General features: G+C 52.7%; 1 protein-coding gene across 9 annotated transcripts in view; it reads right to left on the reverse strand.

Moving 5' to 3' along the window:
* LOC101173442 (sorbin and SH3 domain-containing protein 1) overlaps positions 1-12,907 on the reverse strand; it is a 36,504-nt gene that overhangs the window by 2,795 nt on the left and 20,802 nt on the right. For 8 of the 9 annotated variants that reach the window (XM_023963713.1, XM_023963712.1, XM_023963710.1 and 5 more), the window contains 13 exons: positions 12,519-12,568; positions 10,744-10,919; positions 7,841-9,223; positions 6,880-6,944; positions 6,565-6,735; positions 6,131-6,177; positions 5,407-5,521; positions 5,157-5,282; positions 4,878-5,072; positions 4,220-4,723; positions 3,368-3,463; positions 271-323; positions 57-163 (listed from right to left, as the gene is read on the reverse strand). In XM_023963713.1, the coding sequence (XP_023819481.1) occupies positions 57-163; positions 271-323; positions 3,368-3,463; positions 4,220-4,723; positions 4,878-5,072; positions 5,157-5,282; positions 5,407-5,521; positions 6,131-6,177; positions 6,565-6,735; positions 6,880-6,944; positions 7,841-9,223; positions 10,744-10,919; positions 12,519-12,568 (3,088 nt within the window). The remainder of the gene's footprint in view (positions 1-56; positions 164-270; positions 324-3,367; positions 3,464-4,219; positions 4,724-4,877; positions 5,073-5,156; positions 5,283-5,406; positions 5,522-6,130; positions 6,178-6,564; positions 6,736-6,879; positions 6,945-7,840; positions 9,224-10,743; positions 10,920-12,518; positions 12,569-12,907) is intronic. The other variant, XM_023963715.1, reaches the window with a different exon arrangement.

The raw sequence follows: 12,907 nt of genomic DNA on the forward strand, positions 1-12,907 counted from the left end.
AACTGAGGAACAGAAAGGAGGTCTGGAAGACGGGAAAGGAGATCTGCAGACCTTACCGACAAACCAGCCATCATCACACTTCTCCATCACGCTGACCAGATCTCCTTCCTGCAGCTCCAGCTCGTCATCGTTCTGTGGCACGTAACTGTACAAGGCTTGGAAGCTGGAGGAGCACAGGAGGAGCACAGGAGAAGGAGCACAGGAGAATGAGCTTGTCAGTGTGTGAAGCTCAGAGTGGCAGAGAAATAATCCCAACCAAAGGTGACTCACATTCCACAGCTGAGGCGGCCGGGCTCTGGGCTGCTGCTGTGGGACTGGGGTTGCTGGGAAATGATGAGAGACGGTTTACTGGGGTGGGGGTGCAGTCTGTGCACAGAGTCATTGTGGGGGTGGGACAGGGTGCTGCAGTACCTCACCGAGGTCTCAGCTATATTCAAGATCTCATTACATACGGCCTCCTAGGGGTAGTTTCAGGCACACATTGAGTCCAGAAGGAGGCCGAGGTGGAGAGTTAGGAGGTGGGGGGTTAGAGGGGAGGTGATCGTTGGAGTAGGCGGGTGGGTCCAGTAAATGGAAAGGCAGAAAAGATCCGTTAGAAACCAGATAAACGTAAAGGAGCCAAAGGAAAAGAGGGATGAGCAGGCCGGACGCCAGGAGGAGGCATGAAGAGGAGAAATATGAAAGATTAGTTCAGGAGGTGATCAGTCTGAGTGTGCACCATCAGAGGAGGTGATCGGTCTCAACGTGCACCATCAGAGGAGGTGATCGGTCTGAACGTGCACCATCAGAGGAGGTGATCGGTCTCAACGTGCACCATCAGAGGAGGTGATCGGTCTGAACGTGCACCATCAGAGGAGGTGATCGGTCTCAACGTGCACCATCAGAGGAGGTGATCGGTCTCAACGTGCACCATCAGAGGAGGTGATCGGTCTGAACGTGCACCATCAGAGGAGGTGATCAGCCACAGCGTGCACCATCAGAGGAGGTGATCGGTCTGAACGTGCACCATCAGAGGGAGGTGATCGGTCTGAACGTGCACCATCAGAGGAGGTGATCGGTCTCAACGTGCACCATCAGAGGAGGTGATCGGTCTGAACGTGCACCATCAGAGGAGGTGATCAGCCACAGCGTGCACCATCAGAGGAGGTGATCGGTCTGAACGTGCACCATCAGAGGGAGGTGATCGGTCTGAACGTGCACCATCAGAGGAGGTGATCGGTCTCAACGTGCACCATCAGAGGAGGTGATCGGTCTGAACGTGCACCATCAGAGGAGGTGATCGGTCTCAACGTGCACCATCAGAGGAGGTGATCGGTCTCAACGTGCACCATCAGAGGAGGTGATCGGTCTGAACGTGCACCATCAGAGGAGGTGATCAGCCACAGCGTGCACCATCAGAGGAGGTGATCGGTCTGAACGTGCACCATCAGAGGGAGGTGATCGGTCTGAACGTGCACCATCAGAGGAGGTGATCGGTCTCAACGTGCACCATCAGAGGAGGTGATCGGTCTGAACGTGCACCATCAGAGGAGGTGATCAGCCACAGCGTGCACCATCAGAGGAGGTGATCGGTCTGAACGTGCACCATCAGAGGGAGGTGATCGGTCTGAACGTGCACCATCAGAGGAGGTGATCGGTCTCAACGTGCACCATCAGAGGAGGTGATCGGTCTGAACGTGCACCATCAGAGGAGGTGATCGGTCTGAACGTGCACCATCAGAGGAGGTGATCAGCCACAGCGTGCACCATCAGAGGGAGGTGATCAGTCTGAGTGTGCACCATCAGAGGAGGTGATTAGTCTGAACGTGCACCATCAGAGGGAGGTGATCGGTCTGAACGTGCACCATCAGAGGAGGTGATCGGTCTCAACGTGCACCATCAGAGGAGGTGATCGGTCTGAACGTGCACCATCAGAGGGAGGTGATCGGTCTGAATGTGCACCATCAGAGGAGGTGATCGGTCTGAACGTGCACCATCAGAGGAGGTGATCAGCCACAGCGTGCACCATCAGAGGAGGTGATCGGTCTGAACGTGCACCATCAGAGGAGGTGATCGGTCTGAACGTGCACCATCAGAGGAGGTGATCGGTCTGAACGTGCACCATCAGAGGAGGTGATCAGCCACAGCGTGCACCATCAGAGGGAGGTGATCAGTCTGAGTGTGCACCATCAGAGGAGGTGATTAGTCTGAACGTGCACCATCAGAGGAGGTGATCGGTCTGAACGTGCACCATCAGAGGAGGTGATCGGTCTGAACGTGCACCATCAGAGGAGGTGATCGGTCTGAACGTGCACCATCAGAGGAGGTGATCAGCCACAGCGTGCACCATCAGAGGGAGGTGATCAGTCTGAGTGTGCACCATCAGAGGAGGTGATTAGTCTGAACGTGCACCATCAGAGGAGGTGATCAGTCTGAGTGTGCACCATCAGAGGAGGTGATCGGTCTCAACGTGCACCATCAGAGGAGGTGATCGGTCTGAACGTGCACAATCAGAGGAGGTGATCGGTCTGAACGTGCACCATCAGAGGAGGTGATCGGTCTGAACGTGCACCATCAGAGGAGGTGATCAGCCACAGCGTGCACCATCAGAGGGAGGTGATCAGTCTGAGTGTGCACCATCAGAGGAGGTGATTAGTCTGAACGTGCACCATCAGAGGAGGTGATCAGTCTGAGTGTGCACCATCAGAGGAGGTGATCGGTCTCAACGTGCACCATCAGAGGAGGTGATCGGTCTGAGTGTGCACCATCAGAGGAGGTGATCAGTCTCAACGTGCACCATCAGAGGAGGTGATCGGTCTCAACGTGCACCATCAGAGGAGGTGATCAGTCTCAGCGTGCACCATCAGAGGAGGTGATCAGTCTCAACGTGCACCATCAGAGGAAGTGATCGGTCTCAACGTGCACCATCAGAGGAGGTGATCAGTCTCAACGTGCACCATCAGAGGAGGTGATCGGTCTGAGCGTGCACCATCAGAGGAGGTGATCGGTCTGAGTGTGCACCATCTGAGGAGGTGATCGGACTGAACGTGCACAATCAGAGGAGGTGATCAGCCACAGCGTGCACCATCAGAGGAGGTGATTAGTCTGAGCGTGCACCATCAGAGGAGGTGATTAGTCTGAGCGTGCACCATCAGAGGAGGTGATCAGCCACAGCGTGCACCATCAGAGGAGGTGATTAGTCTGAACGTGCACCATCAGAGGTACTTTTGTAAGTTCAGAAAAAATATTTTGAAGTTCCAAAATGTCATAAGTTAAGGATCTCCAGGTGTTAAAGACAATGGAGTTCAATCAAACTCAGTGGTGGGCGGAGTTAAAGTGACACACAGACGACCATCTTGCTCTGAACGATTCTTTCTCCCAAACTTACCGCAAACGAGTTCACGTTGTTGTTGTCTTGGATGTCAAAAAGCATCACAGGGCTTCTGGAGTTCCGCCCGTCAAGGTCGGCTTCATTTTTAACAAACTGCAAAACAAAAACAAAACAGGCTTTTCAAAATAAGAGCTTTCTCCTTCAGGCTGTTTTCTGCTGTAGGAGGGGATTTAGATCCTGCACCCGTGTCTGAAACAGAAGCCAACATGTTAAATCCACAAATCCTCCCTAATAAAAATGTCAAATGACCTAAATAAACTTTCATGCTGCAGAAGCATGTGATCTGTCACACGCGTCCATGCATGCAGAGCCACGCTGACGTGACAACAAAGTAACATGAGATCTAAGATCAGTCCCTCCATGCCAGAAAACACACGCAACTTTTGTGGACGTTCATGGATACCCAAACATTACAGCAGATATCAGTGACGAAATGAAACTTTGTTTTTTCTGGTTTTCTGGACTGAATCGTCTGTAAAAGTGTCTCAAACCCTCAATTTGGAGATTTCTCAGAAAATCTCAGCTCTGCATGGAGAAGGCGCGAACTTCCATATGAAGCTCAATGACAACTGCTGTAAATATTCATGCAGACGTCTTTAGGGTCACAACAGGAGCCAGGTCACGGCCCCCCGTCACCAGTGAAATGGGGAAGTCCCTCCAGTTATTGCCCTTCATTGGCACAGAAACCTGAAAGCAGCTGCAAGATCACACAAACACGGACCCGTGGCGTGTTAGTGATGCACACAACATGCGTGGTCCTGCAACCACAGCGCTCCTCTGGTGGGTGGAGCCCCTTCACAGTTAGTGGCACGCGTCCTGAAGTCCAACCAAACACCATGCAGGAGATACCTCTGCAGGGCTATTCCGCCAGCTCCCCCGGGCAGCTCGGCCCCCGTCCCCCTCAGAGCATTCGCCCTCTGTCAGCTCCTTCTCCCCCCTCAGCCAGCCCTCCAGCAACAGCTCGCCTGAGGGGCTCACGCTGCGCGACAGGTGGGGGGAGCGACAGGACAGCAAGTCCTGCCCCTGGGGTGGGGTGAATGTAAGGAAGGGAGTGGCAGAGCTGGGCCGGGGTGGGTACGGCGGGGGCAGAGGAGAGGCAGACGGTGAGATCATGGGGGAGATGCAGTGCGGGCTGCCGGTGAAGGGGGGGGGCAGGTATTCGCCACAACGGTAAGAGACGGTGGGGAGCGGTGGCAGAGGAGGGGTGGGGGCCGCAGGGGGACTCCCGCCTCCCACAGTCAGGGAGATCCACTCGGAGGAGACGGCGTGGACCTCAGGAGAAACTGAGCGGCGGGCAGAACGAGGGAGGGGCAGGGGGGAGGTGGTCAGACGATTGGGGTACAGCTTTGGAGGCTGAGGGGGGAGGAGCCAGAAATGAGAGACAGGAAGTTTAGGACAAAACGGTGACAAACATCCTTCAGACACGAAGCTCTCGATGAATCGGAGACAGCAGATGCTCCGCCTCCAGCATCCACACCGCCACACCTGTGTGAGGGCGGGCCGTTACCTGGGGGGAGGCGTTGGTGCTTCGCTGTGGGGAGTGGCTGACAGGCGGGTCGGGATACTCCACGCCGTTCTTAACCCGCGGCCGCTTGTGCACGTCCACATAGGTGACGGGGAAGATGCCTTGCCGATTGGTGCCAGAAATCTTGCCTTCGTACCAGTTCTCATCGACTCTCCGGATCAGCGTGATTCGCTCGCCCTGACGTGAAGAACAGGAAAGGTTGGAGGACGGAGGCGTGCAGAAGGACGGGACGAAGACGAGGACGGGATCTGAGGTCCAAACCTTCCTGAAGGACATCTCCACCACGGTGTCTCCTGCAAAGTTGAAGCGAGCGACGGCCTCGCCGTACTCCAGCACCTGAACCGGAGCGCTTTTCTTGGGCTGGGCTTTCTCTGTGGGGGGGAGCAGCTGTGCAGAAGGGGGGGGGGGGGGGGGTGAGATTCAGAAAAATGTAACAGCCTCATGAGATGCTTAAAAAACAAGGGAGCGCAGAATATTCCAGAACAAATGTTAGCGAGAAGGCAGGACCAACCTCAACGTAGCTTCGAGGGAAAATCCCGACTCTTCCGTGATGTTCACCTTCATACCAGTTCTGATCCACTTGGCGAATGATGTAGACGATGTCTCCCTTCTGAAACGGTAATTCCCTTAAAAGATAGAAGTGGTTAAAAAATGCATTTCAGTTTCAGAAAATCAATCATTAGGAATTTTTCATGTGATGTTTCTATTCACTCTTGATTATACCGTTTCTCTGTGGGAACGTTTTAGATAAATGTATAAGTAGTACCGCAGTATGAAAGAAACTACTATAATGTTCTCAAGAACACATTCATAAAGTGTTGTTGGGTCTTTTCACTGCAACAGAACAGCAGTAAAGGTCTGACTGTAGCAGTCGCTGAAAGAGGTTCACAGGCGGATGCCTTGCTTAGGAGGACAATGTCATCAGCGTACAGCTTTTAGGCTTCAGTTCTCCAGGGCAGGGGTCAAAGGAGGAACATTTCTTTTACAAAAGATGAAGTAAACGTATTTGAAATGTGTTTGGATGCTTGGACTTTAGATTTTTGGATGTAGCTCTGTGTTTGTCCATCGTCTGTGTCCTCCTCATCACTCCGTTCACTGAGATGCGTTCTTCTTGCAGAGGTTCTTTCACACATGGATCATTACCCAAACCAACACAGGTACAGCTCAGACTATGGCTTCAGTGTGACGGGAGGATCCTGCTCCATTAAACCAGCATTCTGATCATTTCTACTTACTTTAAGGTTTCTGCTCTGAAGTCAAAGCGAGCTCTGGCGGGTGTTCTCTACGGACAGAAGGAGGTAACTGATTAGGATTCATGTGGTCTCAAACACGTCAGCTGTTCTCCAGAGTTTTGTCTCGACCGTAGGAGAACCGAACATTTTTCTGACTTTGGTGAGTCTGTGCTGTCCTTCCAGTTCTGCATCTGAGGGTCAAAGCAGGAAGAACACCTGTGACCGACTGGACCGTGCTGCAGGATTCTCTGTCCGTTCTACACAGCAGAACCCTCTGTCCGTTCTACACAGCAGAACCCTCTGTCCGTTCTCTACTGCAGGACTCTGTACGTTCTGCTAGGCTCCGCCCCTCCGCCCTCAGGCTGACACACACACCGACAATGCATCTGCCATCCGTCTTCCTGCACAGGAAGCGGACGCCCCTCCTTGTATTGTACCTCGATGCCAGACTTCCTTTTCTCCGCGTTATCTGTGATGTTGAGCAGGTCTCCGAAGCGCTCGTTGGTGATGAACTGGTGGTGCGTTGGGACGATGCCTGTGTGTCGCCGCGATGCTGTGTCAGCCTCTTCCTGTTCTCGCTTTAGCCGCCGCTGCTCCTCCAGTATTTTCTGCCAATAAAACCGCCGTTTCCTTACAGTCAGTTATTCCAGATGTTTCTCTGTGGATTCTGCACCAACTTCAAGCATTTCTCTGCTTTTCCAAACAGTCCACACTGTGGGCCCACGCATAGAGTTTTAAATGTTAACGTTTACCTCTTTGTCACCATGACGCCTTCTGAGGGCTTCATCCTGGTTTTCCCCGTGAGCTGGGGAGGAGTCTGGCACACAAACAAGAAAGGGCGATCACACACAACGTCCCACACAACTTTCAGGGAAACCACAGCAAATTCTCCCCAAACTTAAGGTTAAGACCACGCCACACCTCCAACTCCTGTCAGCAGAGTCAACGATAAATACAGTAAATATAAAAGTCCATGCTGAAATCCTCGCACAACAAAAACAAATCAAATAAAATAGAGGCAATTATCTAAAAACGCATGCACACGGGGAGGAACAGAATGACCAAACACATGTTTATGACAAACACAAATGCACAAAAAAATGGAAAATCTGATCAACTTGGCCAAAAATAAAACATGAGTTTATGCTGACTGACCAGGTCCTGTTCACAGCTAATAACCCCACTGAAGGTCAAACTGGTGTCCCGTTAGGAACGCTGAAGAACAGCCATGAACTTCCGGAAGGCTTTTTCATGAGTGTTGTTAAATACAAACATCTCATCTGGTCCATAAAGGAGACTCAAAGAATTCTAAAATAAGCTCTATAGAAGTATTTTGCCCGAATATACAGCTTGAATTTTGTGTAGGAATTCAGGAAAAGTAGGTTCAATTTTGGAAAAATGGAACTAGAAAAGCAGAATTCTTGTCCTCAAGTTTGGTCTGGATGTAAAGTCTAAGCAGCTCAAAGACCCGTCCAGAGAAGTTCTTCCTAACCCTCCAGCTGTCACTCAGATGTGTTTGAGGGACCAAACTCATTCCGGTGAAATGAAAAGCACCAAAGAGCAGATGAAGTGTCTGTCACTGAAGGACAGCACGCAGACTGGACAGAGAAGGTGGGACTTGGTGGAGGAGGACACAAGGTGAACACAGAGTTGAGATAAATGAGTGACCACAGACGGAGAGGGTGACAGCGATGAAGGGAAGAAGATAGCCACCTCTACGGTGAGCTGACAGCAGCTGCAGGAGGTTTCCGTTGGCGTCCAGGTTCTGCCCGTTATTCAGGTGGTCGGCGTCCTCGCCGTTGTTCAGCCTCTCCAGGACCTCCAGGGAGGAGAGGCGCTGAGGGATCAGAGGTCTGAGCTCAGCGGACAGAGTGCTGGGTCTCTGGGTGCCAGCGGTCACCTTGGTAGCTAACGTTCTCCGTGATTGGAGCGACCGCAGGTTCTTTCGTACTCTGAAGGGAGCAGGACCCATGAGCAGGAGGTTTCCAGGCAAAGTGGCTTTCTTCTCAGAAGTGGGGGGCCTCTCCTGATGCGCCGTGGCTTGCTGCCTCTCGTGGCGGAGGATGGTGGTGAAGCGGGTGTAGGAGGCGGGGCAGGAGCCTTTGCACTGGGTGGGTTTGAGGGGCAGCTGATGGTTCAGGTGGTGCAGAAGGTGGTGGTGGTGGTGAAGATGGCTCTGATATGGAGGCGATGCTGTGAACTGTGATGAAGGACTTTTTCTGAAGATCTGCTCCACTTCAGCTTCAGGGTTACACTCGGTCCTGACGGCCGCACCTCCTGCTTCCTCCTCAGTCACACGGTTCTGTGATGGGACGGCGTTTTGCCCCGGGCTCTTGGCCTCCGGCTGCTCTGGGGTGCAGCCATCAGTGGATGTGGCGTCAGGTACCAGAAGAGCTTCAGCTGACACTGCAGCCCCCATGTAGAGGACGGCGGCTCTGTGGCTGGGGCTGTGACTGGAGTGCAGGGTTGGAAGGGAGGCAGAGCGGCAGGGAGTGGAGCTGGATCTCTGTATGATCATTTCAAATGCGCTGACTCGTGACGACACGCTGTCCTTAGGAACGCCGCTGCTGTCGCCGCCGCCTGCCTCTGAACTCTCAGTCTCTGCCTTGGCCTTCTCAAACAGAGAGGCCAGGCTGCGGACGCTGCCATGGGGGCTGCAGCCTGCAGAGCTGGGCCGCTGGATGTGATGCATGGTTCGGTACAGACTGGAAAACTCCGACGAGCTCCTTCTGATTGCAGGGGAGTCATTCCCGAGGCCAACAGTACCGCCGCCGCCGCCACAGCTGGACTCGTCTGAGTCCTCCAGTTCTCCTGTTGCAGCGCAGACGGTTCCACGCCGGCCCGTGTAAAGGTCCTCACAGCTGTGGGCCTTGGTGTGCCTGACAGCTTTGGTCCTGCTGTCTTGGCTGTCGCCACTAGGTGGCAGCAGCTTGGGCTTGAATTTAGAAGGCAGGATTTGGGGAATGCAGGCTTTGGCAGCAGACAGAGTCTTCTTACTCTTACACTGGTCACCTATTGCATTACTGGCAAGAACCGATCGACTATTTACAGAGGAGCAGGGTGAAATTATATAGCTATTCCCACCTTCATAATCCACTGGCAAGCATGCAGGACAACAGAATAAACAACATATTAGATTACAATGGTCACAGATTACACACAAACACACTAACACAATCTGGAACGTTTCTATTGAAAACAAAATTCAGTCAAAAGGAGATGAGAAGAAGCAGACTTAATGCACTGAGCATCAAGTGCTTCATGGTTCTGCGGTGAAGGTTGATGGAACCAGAAAACAACACATCTCTCCTTCATGATTGTTATTGTGAGCAAAATCCCACCCAGACAGATGAGACCTTTTAGAACATCCCGTCAGGAGGCTTTTCAGGAACAGTTACAGGGGATGTGGGCTGTAGAACCTTTGGCTCTGGCCTCGGTCTGCATCTACTTCCCGCCCTGATCCGGTCCCCTTTAGGCTCTAGTCAGACAGCTGCAGCGGATCCCAACACAGCAGCACGGTTGTAAAACAAAAATACCTCCTAAGTCAGCCCGCCCCGCAACATTTGTCAGTCAAGAAGCTCAAAGACAAGCGTGTGTCACTTCCTGGATGGCGTGCTTGTCACAGCGCCGCAGATGGAAATGTTGCAATGCGACTGATCTGTTACACGGCTGTCAGGAAACACACGCCGCCTGATGTTTGAGTGATGGAGCAGAGCGTCAGCATGCCGGCCGCAGACAGCCTCACAGACCACAACCTGTTTGAAACACATCGTTCAACACTTCTGCTTTCAGAACTTTCTGTTTCTTTGGGCTCGCCCACCCTCCAGCTATTGAAACCCAAATGAAGGTGGAGCCTGAGGCGGCGTCCGTCAGCTGACCGTGGAGCTGGAATAAATGACCTAATTACCACAGTATGAGCTCAAACACTGGCCTTCCTTCCTCCTCAGAGCCAAAGTTAGCCATTGGTTCCAGAATGAACTGAAACGTAAAGCCTGTTCTGGGTCACAGTGTCCCGTCCTTTCTCCCACTTCTGTGTCTTCTCTCCTCCGCCCAGAGCGTCTCCGCCTGCCCATGTGTGCAGCATTCCAGCCGCTGGCGTCGCACCGACAGCTGACTTCCTCATGCCTGCCACCCTCTGTGTCCCTCCTGTTTTTCTCAGACTGGTCTGGCTTGTGTTTATCTCCTTGCTATCTCCTGATCCAAGCCCTCTCTTGACCTCTGCCCTCTGGCACCGGACCACTCTGGAGTCCTGCCCTGATCCTGCCCGGCAACTCGCAGCGCACAAGAGGGGGAGGGGGGAGATCCCCAAGGTTAGCTTCCACCGACCTAACGAGACTTTTCCAAAGCAGATGGTCGGCGATGAACAGTCGTGACATTGATAACAAATCAAAAGCTGTCAGTGGAATGAATGCAGCGAGATGATTGGCCAGAGCTGTGAGGTCCAGCAGCAATGAAACGCGTGAACAGAAAAAGGTTGTCTGAACATGTGAGAGATCCACCATCAACATCTGTGACTCATCTGAGCGCGGCGGCCTTCTCTGACCTCCACATACCGCCATGCGCTCGCCCCCTCGCCCACATCCTACAGATATCTATGAAAGCAGTTGGTGTCCTACCTTTAGAGGAGGAGGAGCTGCCATGGCGTTTGTTTAGAGCCCGTAGACCTTGCAAAGGAATGTCGCCGCCCTCCAGGACACTTTTGTAAACATGTCGCTCGCATTCTGGAGCCACAGGCTCCCCTGTGGACGATCCTCTGTCCTCCACCTCGCCCAGAGCTGACTTGCTGGAGGAGCTAGACCACAAATGAGAGGAAGGCAGACGCTTATCCATCTGATTCATGCAGGCTGTTGTTCTGACAAACACAGGCAAACAAATTAGGCAATGAGCCGTCGTGTGCTCAGTATTTAGGGAATTCTTCTAACCAGAAGATCCAGAAAAACCATCGACAAACTCACCTGTTTAACCCTCACTCTCCTGTTGCTTTATTAACAAATGTTTCATCTGTTCTTTGAGTTTTATTCCCACCACCCTGGTCAGGTTTCCTGAATAAATCAAGTGTTACTTTTTAAAAGGTGGAGTTCTCTGGAAGGTGAAGAAAGATGGAGCAGCGGAAAGACGCTGGCAGCAGATATCCTGGCATTCCAGAGAGGCCAGCAGGACACTTCTCTATAAATATTCTCTGAACATTCACCAGGCACCTGTACAGCTTTACTCAGTTTCACATGCTATCATGTGTTACCCCCCCCCCCCCAGCATACATGGTCATGACACAAGCCGAGGCTCCTGTGGCAGAAAAGAGAAACTGTGGCCGTGTTCCTGCCCCCCGCTCCAACAAAAGCCCCTTTCATGCAGCAGGAGAACATGAGCGCCGCTGGCTGCACGTCCAACGTTCTCCCTCACCTACAGCCGTCTGTGGAAGCTTCTAGTAAATGTCTGGCCAGCGCCATGCCCGGGACGGCGCCGCGGCCAGCACTTCCTGCTGTTTGTGAGCCATCTTTATTTAGTAGGTTCTCCTGCATCCTGATGACAGCTCCTGTTATGAGATCACACTAATGCTTCCCCAATATTTATACCAATCCTGTGTTCCCCACAGCATCCAGCTGCTATTTTAACTACCTGCTGAAAAGAATCAAAGCTCAAACTTATGAGGCTCTGCATTTAGACGACAGATATCTGCTGATTCTGATCCATTAGTCCCACAGAGAAGCGACTGCAGCCTGACAGGAACGACAGAACAAACTACAGTTCCTTCCAGTCGGGTTGTGACCCAGTTTCCCTCTGAAAACTTTTAGCTGAGTCTCTTTCTGCCTCCTTTAATCAAAGACTCTTCCTCTCAAATTAGCAAAAAAAGATCAATCAGTGGTCTTCCAAAGAAAGCCTCGGCCCCCGCTGACATGACGACTGCAGCAGATGGGAAACAGAAATGGAGGAAGTTATTGTCCAGGGACGGCACAGCAGCCCTGAATGCCTCACATTTTCTTCCACATTCAAATCTAGCAGGGCAGAAGGGAAAAGATCAATGCTTTCTAAGGTTTGCTCTGACAGGACTCTGCATCATAATGCTGCTACCGATCGGGCGGCTGCACGCTCACATAACGGTTTTGAAGTTGTGTGGCGGCAGGGGGGCTGTCAGGCTTCAGCTGCTCCACCAGCTCCTGAAGCTGGTGGAGAAAGCAGAAACAGGACACTTTGTTCTGGGAGCTTTTGCCTCAGATGAGCAGGATCTCCACAGGAAGCAGGAGTTCCCCTTCCACTGAAGGGGGGCGAGCTCCACCGAGAGGACGTGTCCCTGACACGGACCCCCAGAGCAGACCTGGGGGCTCACCTACACCCTGAAGGAGGAAGGACATCTGAAAAACAGCTGCTCAGAAGACGAGGAGCGTGGACTTACAAGGGCTGCAGGTCGGAGGCTGTTTCCAGGGGGCTGAAGGAGGGGGCACTCTGCAACAAACCAAACAAAGAAGTCATTGATAGATCCACAGGAAGCTCTCCCCCAGCTAGAAAAGAGGCAGCAGCGTGAGCCGGGCTCTCCGCTCTGACGTCCACCGTCGCTCTGGCCGTCTGTCCGAGCCTCTCTGGCATGGACGGCTGAGCATGTGTTTTGGCCTGCATGCAAGTTGGAGAAAACAAGCAGCACTAAAGAGAGTGGAAAGGGGGGGTGTTCGTATGTCAGGGGAGGGGGCTGTCACAGGCTCAGCCAATGGGCTGCTGTCTCCCAGCAAAGCCATCTCTTTTGTTTGCTATGGAGTCCCTCTCATTATCAGAGGAGCAGACCGGGGG

This window comes from Oryzias latipes, chromosome 15, assembly GCF_002234675.1.
Source record: "Oryzias latipes chromosome 15, ASM223467v1".
In the NCBI taxonomy this organism is placed as follows: Eukaryota; Metazoa; Chordata; class Actinopteri; order Beloniformes; family Adrianichthyidae; genus Oryzias; species Oryzias latipes.